The 15517-nt window shown below is 36.0% G+C and overlaps 1 protein-coding gene across 12 annotated transcripts in view; it reads left to right on the forward strand.

Moving 5' to 3' along the window:
* Positions 1-15517, forward strand: part of VPS13B (vacuolar protein sorting 13 homolog B) — an 869944-nt gene that overhangs the window by 698719 nt on the left and 155708 nt on the right. For all 12 annotated transcript variants that reach the window (XM_031013639.3, XM_055348088.2, XM_031013638.3 and 9 more), the window contains exons 37-39: positions 10950-11152; positions 14448-14655; positions 14967-15151. In XM_031013639.3, coding sequence (XP_030869499.3) covers positions 10950-11152; positions 14448-14655; positions 14967-15151 — 596 coding nt within the window. The remainder of the gene's footprint in view (positions 1-10949; positions 11153-14447; positions 14656-14966; positions 15152-15517) is intronic.

Here is a 15517-nt window from a genome sequence, read left to right on the forward strand (position 1 = left end):
TTAAAATAATAAATGTTCCTGGATTTCAGTGTTTGAAGTACTTGAAGAAAACAGGCTCCCAGCAGCCGGGGTAGCTGAATGCAAGAGAGACATTTATTAATGACGAGTTCAAGGATTTGGCCTGTTTAAGATCATTACTTTCTGTTTACCGTGTGTTACACATCCCTTGTATTTTTACACAGCCCACATGTGTCCACATGCAATAATGAAAAGCTTTTTTCCCAACAAAAGAATTGTTAATTGTGTAAATATGGTTCTCTTGGGGAATATGAAGTCTTCATAAGACTCTGAGCCCTTCTAATGAGAAATCCAGTGTAGTCATTATAGTCTTCCACCTTCAGATCTTATCTTTAACCAAATTAGTCATTTCTGGTTATTGGTTTTAGTTACCAAATTCCAAATTTAATCTAGACTGTTTGCTAGAAAACTGCTGGCCTCAGGGTATTTGTTTTAGAATTGTGTGCCATTACATTGGACACATAATTCCAGCCTTAATAATTAAGTACTAGAGACTTTTTTCTTAATAGCCTCTCCTTAGCATTCTAATGATAGCCCCTGTTAGGTTAGTATTAAGTAAAATGGACAAGCACTGTAGCCCCAACCCAAGGACTGTGGAAAAATAAAAGATTAGAAGTAAATCTCTATCCCCCACTCTACTGAATTTGTGACAGCATTTAGTGTTGCCTGTGGTTACAGCAAATTGCCCACTTGTCCATATAAGCCAGTAGGCTGTTTGCTAGGAAAGCTTCTAGCAAAGCAACCCTGAGTGATGAGTAACTGACAACATCTTAGATGTTCTTTTACTCCCTGGTTGGTCCCCTGGACTTGTTGGCTATGTTGGCATAACATACTGGGGCTGAGCAAGGGAACTGAGGACAGGAAAAAGCATGTATTTACAACCCAGTTACCAATTAGAAAAATGAAATTACTAAGAACTAATAGCAGTAGTTTGTATAAAGCAACATGGTGCTGTAAAGAGGCAGACAGAATCTGTACCCCAGCCCTGCTACTTACCGACCAGTTGGTTGTGTCAAAAGTTACTCTGTAGTGCATTTCCCAAATGAAGGCAAAAATATTTAATTTATAGGACTTTGAGAGGATTAGGTGACATAATGTATGCAGAGTACCCGACACATTGCTTGGTACAAATTAAGTGCTCAGTAAATATTGGTCTTTGTATATCTTCCTTTCCCCAAAATCACACCACATGAATATGGAGGTCATAGATTACTAAATGTCAGATCTGAAAAATACCTTAAAGGTCATCCTTTTTTATCAGTAACCTTTATTATCCTTTTCTCCCATTGACCTCATGGTCTAGGCACACTGCATTTAGTATTAGATAACTAACTATACCAACTTGATACAATTTTAACCAAAACAAACAAAAACTTTAGAACACCTCCACAACTTAGTCTCAGACAAATTCATGATTTCTTTTAGGTTCTTAGGAATACTAAAAATACCTCATGGACCACCATTACTATGTGGGACCCACTAAGTGTCAAGGAACCTTGGGTTGAAGCCCATGGAGCTAGTCTTAACTCCCTCATTGAGTACAGAGTGAAGAGGTTAAGCGGTTTGCCCAGGGATACTGTATGGTGGAGTTGAGACTAGAACACACATCTCCTGGCTGCTGGCCTTTCTGTTATACCAGTCTTTCAAAACCTGGATTATGTAGATCAAGACCATTTTCTAAGGCACTGCAGTAAATTACTTAGCAAGTCATGTTGTTTTCAACATTATTTGAGTAAGTTTATACCAATTTTTCCATCCATGTAACTTAACTTTTTTAAAAAAATTGATTCTTCAGCAGTTTCCTCGCATAATTCAATTAACCAGCTACTGTATTCATCCCAGAAACTTTTCAAGTATGTATTTGTTATTATTCTTTCCTATGTGAGAAGGTTGTCTTACACTTTCCAGTATGCACAGTCAGATCTGCCAGTCTGCTTTTTTTTTTAAACATAGCCACATGATCCAATCAAGTTATATTTTTCTAATAAACTAACACAACTGTAAAAACAGTGAGCATGGTGGCAGATTGGAGGGGAAGAAAGAGGCAAAGCATATCCTCCATCACCCTTTGGTATTTTTAGTTTTCATTTTTCCAGGATCCTAGAGTTCTAAAGCATTTCATAAAAAATACCTTTCCCAGACAATGGCCATGTGTGAGTAGCCAGCTCAGTAGGCATTTCTTCTTTCATGACAAATTCTTCCTTTTTTTTATGGGAAAGAAACACTTCTCTTCCAGCTACTTGTTTTTCCATTTTCTTATGTCCAAACAAAGAGGTTTGAATTAAACTAGGAGGTCCCAGCTTTTACTTACCAGTAAGAACTAAGTCACAGTCCCTGGGGAATAGAAATCTCACCTATGAGAAGTCATCAGGTGCTTTGGGAAGGGAAACATGTTAGTAGCCTGGCCACCCATTTGGTCTATTATTTTGATGACTAGACTTTTAAGTTCATTTGTTGGGGAATACTGGCATCTTTTACAGCTTAAATGTCAGTGTCCATGTAGTTCTCTGGTTTTGTTATGTTTTGTCCCACATATCATTTCTTCCTGTATTTTAGTTTACCATATTAATAGGTTCTCTCTCTCTCTCTCTGTCTCTCTCTCTCTCTCTCTATATATATAGGCTCTCTCTTTTGCGCTCTCTATATATGGGCTTATTACAGAATTAAATATAATTAAATAGGATCTGATCAACTTACAAATTCTCATCAAGGGCGGGGACGAACATGTTTTTTTAATGGCTAGAGCACCCAAATGCCATTTTTATCTGCTTCAACCTAATTGGTTGAAGGAATGGAAGACTTTATTTTTGAGGGATTTGTTATGTCTTTACAGACAATACTTACAAAATTTTGTCCTTTTCACATTTTAAGGTTTTCTGATGCTTCACTGTTATGCAAATCAGCTTCTGGGTGTATCTAACACATGCTTGCTGATTTTCTAGTAGCCTTAGATTACTTACAGCTGGATAAAATAATTACCTGGATATGCTTTGCTAGCAATGTCATCATTGACTACTCTTTCTAATGATACATAGAAGCTTGATTTAGATTGCATTTTGCTTAGTCAACATGTAGAAACTAGGAGCCTTACTAAGGGTCTAGTAGACACTGACAACATAGGGCTGGCAGCACTTTGTAAACATTTTCCAAAACAAGTGGTTTGCATTTATTAGTCTTCTGAAGGAGTATTTTAAAAGTCATGAAACTATTTGTTCCTTGAAGTAAATTTTTATACTCAATGAAAAGTATGTCAGTATTCAAACAAAGCATGATTGGTTCTGTTTATTGTACCAGTTGTTTCTGAAATTATTTCTCAATGTTGCTACACCTCGTTTAGTTTAATTAAATATCTGCCATTAGTTTGCTAAAACTTAAATTTAAAAGATAAACAGATTTTTGAGAAAAGTCAACAGAAAAAATCAGCAGGAAAGCATTCTGTTGAAGGAAATGTAGAAAGAAGAAGTCATACCGTACGATTGGTCAAAGTGACCTGATCACATAATCACTAAATGCAACATGGGATCCTGAGTGGGATCCTGAAACAGAAAAAGGACATTGGAGGAGAAGCTGGTGAGATTGAAATGTCTTTAAATTGGTAGTATTGTATCACTGCAAATTTAATGGTTTTTGAGAATCATAATCTGATTTTATGTAAGTTATTAACATTGAGAAGCTGGGTGAAGGATATCAACTTTGCTGAAAGCCTAAAATTGTTTCAGAATTTAAAGTTTTTAAAAAATGACCTGATCAGCAATTGGGTAAGTAACTTTAATAATATTCATGCTTTTAAACATCTGAGTGATAATTTTATATCATAAACTTTTGAAGCATATTTTTAAAAATTTTGTCTTTACTGTTTTTGGAAATTTAGGGAAAAAACTACAAGTACAGAAAATGTACAGGGTAATTCATCAAATGCCTGTGTACTCATGAGCTAGAACAAATATAAACATTTGTCTTATTTGTTATAAACACACACACACAGAACTTTACAAAATTATTCGGGCCTTTTCCAATGTTCCATTGTTAAGAAGGTAGCACTTTATAATTTTTACTTGTAGGCATTTTGTCCAGTGGTGCATTTGTCCCCCTAGGAAGAAGAACACATGCCTTAACTCACTTTCTGTTGCCATTTATACCAGGTTGTTGGATGTGTAAGTATCTAGTTTACATGAACTCTGAGTATTCTCTGTGGCCCTAGGTTTATATGTGTGGTAATATATAAGAATCAAAATAAGGAAGATATTTAGTATGTTTCCTGGGAAAAAAAGAAAGGCCTGATGTCCCATGGGCTGGCTTCTCAGAGTGAAATAAAGGGGAAAGGAAAATTAATAACCCTGTCATGAGTCCCAGGGATACTTTCGTATTTTGTGGTAAAAGTGTATAATTTGGTTTACCATCTGTAAGTGACCCGTTGTGAAATTCATCACCACACTTTATTGCTATTAAGTTATCACAAGCTCTTAATAAATACTGGCTCACGCCTGTGATCCCAGCACTTTGGGAGGCCGAGATGGGCAGATAACGAGGTCAAGGGTTGGAGACCAGCCTGACCAATGTGGTGAAATCCTGTCTCTACTAAAAATGCAAAAAAAAAAAAAAAAAAAAAATTAGCTGGGCGTGGTGGTGTGTGCCTGTAATCCCAGCTACTCGGGAGGCTGAGGCAAGGGAATTGCTTGAACCAGGGTGGTAGAGGTTGCAGTGAACTGAGATCACACACTGTACACCAGCCTGGGCGACAGAGTGAGACTCTGCCTCTAAATAAATAAATACTAGTTCCAAGATTAAAAGCACTTAACTAATGTGTTTATTATTATGTTGTAGCTTTTTTTAATGTAGGAGTAAATGTTCAAAGGAAATATCTATTTTAAACTTAAAAGCTGATATTTGTGGGTTAACCTTTCTGTGGTACTACAGATAACTGTGTTCCCTCATTGAGGAATGGAGTCACAACAGGTTGGTGTGTGCAGTATGTGTAGCAGACAAGAAAGGCACATGGGGAGGAATTGAATCAGTTGTGTAAGTTTCGAAATTGAACCACACTGAATTTCCTTGTAGGTATGTGGCAAGAAAGAAAAGGGACAAAAAGGACCAGGCAGGACATATTTATATCTGTAGATTTTGTATTTTCTTAATACTTTCTGGCAATGGCTGTTCCTGTGTCCTCACTGCAAACATTAGCATCTTATTAAATTCTCAGTGTCATTTGTGTATTTAAACAAGCTCATGATCAGTGCTGGTAGGCCTGAGTTACGGGCAAATAAAAACTGTAGAATGACTGTAAAAACTAAGACTAAAGCAAGGGGTAGGCTTGAGCAAAAGAATAAAAGAGACTGAAAAAAAAGTGAACAGCACATAAAGTGAATTAAAAGAAAGCAAAAAATATTAGGGTTTGTATGATAGCAGGGAAGTATTCCTGTTCAACAGTTCACGTACTTAACAGAGTCAATATTAGAAATGTTCTGGGATGTCTGTTCCCCACTCAGTACTTACTGAGATTGCAGAACTTGAAGCTAATACATTGCCAAGAGAAAATCTGATATGAAAGAAAATTGCTAATTATTTACTTCATCTTCATATACCCAATATATGGTAGATAACCACTAACTTTTGGTTGAATAATGGATACATGCCTACATAAATATCAAATTGAAGGTGACCCAGGATATGTAAATTCCTTAGAAACAATCAGAAGCATGGTAATAGCACTTGTTTAAGAAATTAGGCCTGGTTTTAGATACTGTCTCATAAGGACAGAAATTATGGTTTAAGCCATGAGAGTAGAGAAGTTTGCTGAAATATTAGTTCAAGGGGAGAATAGAAAACTGAAGATTACTTATTAAAATCCCATTGGTTATAAAGGTATTATTTGTGACACTTTGGATTGCACATGACAGAAAATCCAACCTAAACTGGTTTAAGCAGTTTTTACGTATGTGAAAAGCTCCAAACCAGTGTTGTCCTGAGGCATGGAAGAGTCTGTTAGATTTCTTCCCTCTGCGTTATGCAGCTTCAGCCCTTAGGCTCCACATGCTGACTGCCAGCAGTTCCAAGGCCTTCATTTTCTTAACCTCAAGACCAGGGAGCAAGAGGAAGGGTCATGTTCCCAAAAGTATTATTATACCTTAGTGGTTTTCATTGAATATTATGCTCATTCCTGGACCAAATCAATCTCCAGAGAATATCAAACATAAAGTCCCATAAAGTTCCCCATCCTGCTAGACTGTTTCCCGGCAAACCAGTCATTGGATTCCATTGTCACCGGAACATAGCTATAGCTAGCTCAGTGCCTGCCTTCATTGCAGGGCCTCTGTTTCTGAAGCACATTGTGTGTCCTCTGGTCCTCTTTAGTGCTCACCTAAGTCTGGCCCACTTTCTCTCTTCTTGTTCCAGCCTCCCAAATGTTTGTGTGATCATTGGCTTCCTAATTCTGTGCAATTTTGTTGATATTTCTGTCCCCACCTTTATCTTTATTCTCTTGAGAATTCTAGCTATCCCATTCTGTGTCCCCAAGCCAAAAAAAAAAAAAAAATAGGATTTGTGTAATAGTAGGAAAGTGTTTTTCTATATTTGTTTTGTAATAATTCAAGTCTGGAATTTTTTTTTCATTCTCTCCTTGCCCCAGTCAGTAAAGTCAATAAGAACTTGTAATTGTATAACTCTGGGGGGGTTAAGAAGAGCCTTCCATCAACTCTACTTAAGTTCTCTAAGAGGTAGGCACTTTGCAAGTGATATGCATCATATAGAATGATATGAATTTTGACATTTCAGTACTAGTTCTTTTAAGACAAAGCCTCATAATTTTAGTACAATATCAGTATTTTGTACAATATCAGTATTTTAAAGTGGTTCCTGCATAGTAGAAATACCTAATATGATCCAAATTCTATATGTATTATGTTATTTCTACAAATATAAGATTTTGTCATGCTTACAAATACTCTGTTTTAAATGAAAGCCACTATAGCGTGAGAAAGGAATCTCATTCCTCTGTATGCTTTGTAGACAAAATGTTGTCAAGCCCATTCCTAAAGAGACTTCCAGAAATAAATATCAACCTTTTATGGCCTTTTTTTTTAGTAGATAATTACCTTTCCTTCCATAAACTTGTTCTTTATGGCTTTCTTAGTTCTTTTGCTTTAATTTTGACCACTCCAAGTGATGTTTTAAGGTGGATTAGAAACAGACACACCTGAAGAGGTGCTTAGCAAGTTTCTGACGGTCATAGAAAGAGGTTACAAATAAGGAAGGCGAGAAGACTAGAAACCACCCTGTGACGTTGGATTTGAACCTGAGGTATCAGTATGCATTCATAGTTTTTAATGTATTTACCAGTGGATAGAGAGAGAGACAAAGATATGTAGGTATACAGGGGTTGCTATACATACATATACTTCTTACCTCTGCTGAAGGGGCCTAGCAGCAGTGACACCCCAGTAGCAATGAGCATACCTACCACCCAGATTTTGGTTTCTAGATACCATTCTTCAACAAAAGAAACCAGAGCTCCTTGGAGAAATGGCTGGTGCTAGAGATGGGGTGGTAAAAATACAAGATGAGCCTGAAATATTTTGTGGCCTGAAAGTAAAGAAGTTCTCAAAAAATGATGGGCATAGGCCAGGTGCAGTGGCTCACGCCTGTGATCCCAGCACTTTGAGAGGCCAAGATGTGCAGATCAACTGAAGTCAGGAATTTGAGACCAGCCTGGCCAACATGGTGAAACCCCATCTCTACTAAAAAGACAAAAATTAGCCGGGCATGTTGGTGGGTGCCTGTAATCCAAGCTGTTTGGGAGGCTGAGGCAGGGATCGCTGGAACCCAAGAGGCAGAGGTTGCAGTGAGCCGAGATCATGCCACTGCACTCCAGCCTGTGTGATAGAGTGAGACTCTGTCTCAAAAAAAAAAAAAAAAAAAAAAAGATAGGCATATACTAAAAGGACACAGGGACCATCTTAAAGGGCTCCCAATGGCCAAAGCTGGTTCAGAGTAAGCAACAATGTAAATAATGATAGTATTGGATTATAACCCATAAAAATGAATATTCATGAGTCCATACTGATATAAATAAATAATTGAATTAGTATATGGGGTAGAAGGAACAGCTGTAGTATATGTGCTACCGAAGTGGGCACTAGAAGGGGCAGCTCTAAATAAGGGAAATAGGAAACCACCATTATCACACACCACAATAAATCATTGCAGGTGAGACCACTGGTGGATGCTAACATTAGTGGGTGAAAATTTGAAGAAAAAGAGCATATCTGCATAATCTCCAAGTGTCTCCCCACAAAAATACTTATTTACAAGGGGAAAGTGTTAACTTTACAGTGGCAAAATCTGACAGACACCACTTTAGCCATATGATCAGAGTTAATATTGTAAATAATAAAATATTGGTATCACATACACCAATATGACGCACTAAGGGGGTCACTTCTGTGGTATTGTCAAAAATGCATAACCTCATTCTGATCACAAGAAAACATCAGATAAACCCCAACAGACAGACACGTTGCAGAATGATTGTCCTGGGTTATTCCACAGTATCAAGGTCATGAAAGACAAAGAAAGCTGGGGGATGTGTCACATATTAAAGAATACTAAGAAGCTTTGATGATTAAATTCAGTAGGGATCCTAGGTTGAATCCTGGACCAGAAAGAGGAAATTAGTGGGAAAAATGGCAAAAATTTAAAAAGATGTGTAGATTATTTAAAAGTATTATATCAATGTGGATTTCCTGATTTCAGTATTTGTACTAAAGTTACATAGCTAGGTGAAGGGTGTACAGGAACATTATACAGTATGTTTTTTCAACTTTTATGTAGGCCCAAAGTTATTTCAAAATAGAAAGCTTTTTTTTTTTTAAAGTGAGGGGACTTGGAATAGATGATTTCTAGATCTCTTCCATCCAGCCTTTTTATGTTACAGAGGTAAAAAACGAAACCAAAGATGTAAGCAGTTTTATTTCCTGTCTACCAATTAAGAAACATGTTGAGGCAGCTGAAAAATAGGATAAGATTCTAAACTGTCGATTCAGTTCAATGGAACATGTCCTGAATAGCTACTGTTGTGCCCAGGACTACACTGAATAAGCTGGTCCTTGCCTCCAGCGTGGTCAGTACTAGAGGTTGAAAATTGTGTGATCTTCTCTTTCATTCACTCATATTATTCAGGTATCTCTTCTTTGATGTTTTAAAATAATGGAATTGGAGAGAATGAAATAGAAATTGATAAGTTTTAGAAATTTGTCAAAGGAAATAAGAGCCTTCAAAGAGGGCCTGAGGTTTTTCAATCTGGGTGCCTGAAGAGATAATAATAACCATTAAATAAGATAAGCAACCTAGGTGGCCTTTGGCATTAAACACTGTGTACAAGGATTCAATATGACTATCACACTAAGATTACAAACAGATAATTAGATATGTCACTGTGGGGTTGTACAAAGATATGTATATTTGAAAATAAAGGATGATGCAATCCTGACATTCTGTTAATGCTCATTTACTAAATAATTGTACTGAATTAAGGCTATACTTTTATGCCTTTATGGCAAATTTCTGGATGATGAATAGATATATTTCATTTAGCAAATATTTACTTTTAGAAGTTTTAGATATTTTAGAAATGTAATGCTGTTAAGTCAGAAAATTATGGCTTCAGTTATGGACTGAAGTTAATAAAGATGGTTTTTTATTTGGGGGTATTTTGGGGCCTGTTTCTATTTCTTTTATTTTCTGGAGTGCTTTTTTTGCTTGTTTATTTGTTTGTTTAGACTAAGTGAAAGCTTTGAATCAGGATAATTGTAAATGAAATGGTAGTTTCAGTTTCACAATTTGATGAAACATTTTAGGAAATTGATTTCCACCATGATTATTTTTAAACCAAAGTCTTATCTCTAACGCTTTTGCGGGTGTGATGCCTTCTGTGGAGGATTAGAGGTTGAATATCTTATTTCTGCAGTAGGAATATACAACATATATGAAATTTTCAAGTCTCTACAGAATTGAAAAGTCAATGTGGTTACTGTACTTTAAAACATGTGTATACTATGGGCCTAAGGTGTTTTTTAATCTTTCATCTTTTTTAGGGATCAAATATCATTAGAAAAATAAGCCATGGGCATTACAAACGTGGTCTGGTGAAATTCAATATTCACTATGACAATTTAGAATATGAGCTCCTTGGGAGGAAAGTTAACTCACCACTCTTAACTTTGCATCTAAATATCCTAAAATGTGCCATTGGTTTTATGAAAAGGTTTTGATCTACACTCCTATTTTAAGTTCAAAAGAAAGCCTACATTTTAAAGTGTATTCCTTTTCTGGGTATATTTACTTTGAACTATAGCATATAGTTTTTCTCATAAATCTAACCTGCCACTATCTGTTTTTAAGACTTTGTAAACTTCAAGTGGTTATGATGTGTGAAGTTTGGATTAAACTAAAATTTTTAGAAAACACATGTTATATATTTTGATTGTTTTGAATTTTAACATGGGCCAGTAAAAAACTTGAGTGTCTAGCAGAGTAACATACTGCACTCTGTTACTGTAGGAAATCACAGAAAATTACCATTTCCCATCATGTTAGCAATAGACAAATGAAGCAGCTGTTCTTATTCTTAATGTAGTTGCTTGAAAAACTTGCACAATTTAATGAAAATGTCTCTACTCATAAAACTTAAAATGCTCACACATGGAAAAAGTCATAATGTTTTGGCAAATATTACTTTGTTAGGAATGTGAATGAGGTATACCTGCTTCATAACTAGAACTCTGTATAAACGGCATGAAACGGCGGTGGACTGCCAACCAAGCAAGACGACTCTGACAAAGGATGAATTAATACTCTTCAAAAATATGGATAGTTCTTTCCCAAACATTTTTTTTGATAAGGATGAATTATATACTCTTCTGTATTTTTTTTTTCAGGCATAATTCTTGGGTCATCATTTCTACTCAGTATAAACGATTTTCTCCTTAAAACAAGTCTCAAAGAAAGAAGCCGCATTCTGATAGGACCATGTTGTGCTACTGCCAATCTGGAAGCTAAGTGGTGTAAACACAGCGGGAATCCAGGCCCAGAACAATCCATACCAAAAATATCCATTGACTTAAGAGGAGGTCTACTACAGGTCTGTGGGTATTGGCTATATTTTTTTCATAGGTTATTAACTAGCCTCTGTTCATTTTTTGAACTGTTTCACTAAATTTTAATCTTTGTGTGGTAAGAAAGGGTATTTGTCAGATTGCTACTTGTTAAATTTTCAACAACTTTATTGAGATATAAGTCATATACCAGCAATCTACCTATTTCAAGTATACACTTCAGTGGTTTTTTAGCATATTCAGAGTTGCACAATCATTACCACAGTCAATTTCAGAACATTTCATTACCACCAACAAAAAAACCCATATCCATTAGCAGCCACTCACATTACCCTCTAACCCCTTATCAGGCCTAGGAAACCACTAATCTACTTTCTGTCTCCATAGATTTACCTATTCTTAACATTTCGTATAAATAGAATCATATAACCTGTGGTCTTTTGTGACTGACTTCTTTCACTCAGCATGTTTTCAAGGTTCATCCATGTTTACAAAGTGTCAATATTTTATTCCTTTTTATGGCCAAATAACATTCCATCATATGGATATACCACATTTTATGTATTCATTCATCAGTTGATAGACATTTGGGTTCTTTCCACTTTTGGCTGCTATGAATAATGCTGCCATGACCATTTGTGTATGACTTTTTGTGTGGATATATGTTTTGATTTCTCTTAGATATATAACTAGGAGTGGAATTGCTGGGTTGAATTTTTTTTTTATGGGTAGACTTTTCTTTTTGAGACAGGGTCTTGCTCTGTCACCCAGGCTGGAGTACAGGGGTACAATAATAGCTCACTGTAGCCTCAGTCGCCTGGGCTCAAGTGATCCTCTTGCATCAACCTCCTGAGTGGGTAGAACTATGTGCCACCACACCCAGCTAATGTTTTTTTTTTTTTTTTCAGTAGAGATGAGGTCTCACTATGTTGTTGAGGCTATAGATTTTTTAAATTATTAATACAAAGTAGTCAACCTGTTGCAAGCACAGTGTCACTAGCAATATATAAGAACAATTTCCTAATATTAAATATTTTACATGTGATGATATCTGATTACAACACTTGATAAATTAGTCACACTGCAAGCTCTTAATGCATTTGTCTTAACAGCCAAACATAGAATGTGTGAAGGCATCCAACTTATTTCTTGATTATTTTGTATTTGGATAGATTTTAATTTAATCTTCATGTAACTTGATGCCACTCTAAACTTGACATGAATCCAAAAAGCTTGAAAGATTCACAATGATAGAAAATTAAAACAACTAATTGGTCATTAATGGAGACATTAAATGTGAATTTTTTTCTTGCTTTCTTTTTTTTTTTTTTTTTTTGAGAGAGAATCTCATTTTGTTGCACATCCTGAAGTGCAGTGGTGTGATAACAGCTCACTGCAGCTTCAGCCTCCTGGGCTCAAGAGATCCTCCCACCTCAGCCTCCCGAGTACCCAGGACCACAAGCATGCACCACTATGCCTGACTATTTTTTTTAAGAGACAGGTTCTCACTATGTTGCCCAGGCTGGTCTCAAACTCATGGGCTCAAGTGATCCTCCACCCATGCTGGGATTACAGGCATGAGCCATACATAGCACCCGGCCAATTTTTTGTATTTATCTAAAAGTTGTATTGCCTCAAGTTTTCACCAGTTTCCTTTTTAATGCACAGAGCAAGATTTGGGAAGATCCTAATAACTTACTGTTTTGTGTTGCTTTGGAGATTTTCAGTATCTATCAGAAATCTTCATATATTTAGCAATAAGCATGTATTACTTTATCAAGAATATTCATTGTCTTACCTTTTTTCCAAGGCAGCCAAGTAACTTCACATTGAAAACAACAATGATCTGTTTACATGACCAAGTGCTTAAAAATAAAAAGTAAGAAATTTTTTTTTTTTTTTTTTTTTTTTTTTGAGACGGAGTCCTGCTTTGTCGCCCAGGCTGGAGTGCAGTGGCGCGATCTCGGCTCACTGCAAGCTCCACCTCCCGGGTTCACGCCATTCTCCTGCCTCAGCCTCCCGAGTAGCTGGGACTACAGGCGCCCACTACCACGCCCGGCTAATTTTTTTTGTATTTTTAGTAGAGGCGGGGTTTCACCGTGTTAGCCAGGATGGTCTCGATCTCCTGACCTCGTGATCCGCCCGCCTTGGCCTCCCAAAGTGCTGGGATTACAGGCGTGAGCCACCGCGCCCGGCCAAAAGTAAGAAAATTTTAAACCACAGCATCAATAAAAGCAAAAACAAAGTACAGTGTATTACCTCTGTATTACAGTCATTGTCTCTTGACAATTTAAAGGCTAGAGCACAACATTCTACTCCCCAGTTTGACTTTTCACCTGTCTCTATTTTTCAGCATCCAATAAAAATAAGATTGATGAGAACACAAGTACACTTAGTGTTACATCTTTTACTTTCATTTCTGAGATGCCTTAATTCCAGAGAGTAGAACCTAAGCCTAGGGTTTAAAACTTACCCACACGATATGGGGCTATTATTTTCTACTACTATATATTCTTTTTTCTTTTCTGCGTTACCTGGTTCTCTTAGAATTGATAGTTGTATTGCCTTTATTCAGTATTTACAGAGAAAATTAACATTTTTGAAAGTTTTAATCTTCATTATAACCTACTGGTCATTATATGTCTATAACTTAGTAGTTATAGACTAATATTACTCACATGCAGAAAAATAAAACTTAATCTCCATTAGAGGAAACACTAAGTCCTTTTGTTCTGAAACTCTGCTGTAGCTACTGTAGTATAACTGATTTTCAGGGGCTCTGGAATCCTCTGTGTTGGCACAGTCTTACTAAACACGGAAGTTGGGAGCCTTCTAAGTTCAGGTTCATTGAGAAATCTCCCTCTAAAAGTGCAGAGAAAGAAACCCTATAATAAGGATTGCTTATTTAATCTCATGGCAGAATGTCAGAGCTGTCCCACAAGGTTATTATTATGATTTTATTAACATTTTGGCCTAGAGGATCTTCACTGCCTTCTCTCAGACTATATAATAGGTGTTCTTTTCCCTCTTAGCTAAATTAATTCATAAACATTACTTCACATCAACATAATTTCAATTCAACATTTAAGATTTATTGTTATTCACACAATATAAGATATAATTAATTTTTTTGTTGTTATATATTTATTCAAGCAATAGAATTTCATCCTGTAAGTCAATTACTTTTTAGGAATTATAGTTTATAAGTAATTAAATTGAACATAATTACAGTCCTACATTAATTCAAATATGATTATACCTAATTAGTCTCAAGAAATATTTGTATTTAAAAGCTACTAGAATTTTTTTATGATTTTAAAGGTCTTCTGGGGTCAAGAACATTTGAATTGTTTAGTTCTTCTACATGAATTACTCAATGGATACCTTAATGAGGAGGGAAATTTTGAAGTACAAGTTTCTGAACCAGTGCCTCAAATGTCATCTCCTGTGGAAAAGAATCAGACATTTAAAAGTGAACAAAGTTCAGATGACCTACGGACAGGTCTATTTCAGTATGTACAGGATGCTGGTAAGTAGCAACAGACTCAGTATGAGAGTGTGTGTGTGCATGTGGTTGCATTTTAAATGCATGTTGACTAAATAAAAACAATCAAGATGACTTTTTAAAGTGCGTTAAAATTTGCAGTACAAAAATAGTACATTATCATTCAATCTCTCTTAGGGGAAGTTCTTCATTTCTTTCTGTTCCAGAATATATATAAAAATGACCGACTAGCTTCTTTATATCTTTTATTCTCATAATTTCTTCTTCCTTTACTTTTTCCCCTTTGTCATGTTCCCCTTTAAAATCATACAATTAATTATACTTTTATTTGACAGAATCTTTGAAATTGCCTGGGGTCTATGAAGTCTTATTTTATAATGAAACTGAAGATTGCCCAGGGATGATGTTATGGAGATATCCAGAACCTAGAGTGCTCACCCTTGTACGAATAACTCCTGTACCTTTTAACACCACAGAGGATCCAGATATTAGCACAGCAGACCTTGGTGATGTGCTGCAGGTATGTAATGACCATTCATTGTAAAATGAAAACATTGTGGGAAAGGGCTGATCATATATTAGGAAATGTTTGGAACATACTTACTTCTTACATTAATAGTATCAGAGAGAAATACACATCTGTGTGTGTGGTGTGTGTGTATCCACACACATATATAATAGGATTTTAAAAAATAAGGTAATAATGTAATCCAAATTCATGATACATGGCAATTTTAAGAGTTCTCGATTCTACTCTCCATTTTATTGTGAGTAGATTATAATGGGACAAGGAGGTGTCATTTAGTTCACCACTCCTTTATTAAGTGCCTATCATGTGTTCACACTCTTCAGAGTTTCTGGAACCGCCCCATGAAACAAAATATGC

Source organism: Gorilla gorilla, chromosome 7 (assembly GCF_029281585.2).
Source record: "Gorilla gorilla gorilla isolate KB3781 chromosome 7, NHGRI_mGorGor1-v2.1_pri, whole genome shotgun sequence".
In the NCBI taxonomy this organism is placed as follows: Eukaryota; Metazoa; Chordata; class Mammalia; order Primates; family Hominidae; genus Gorilla; species Gorilla gorilla.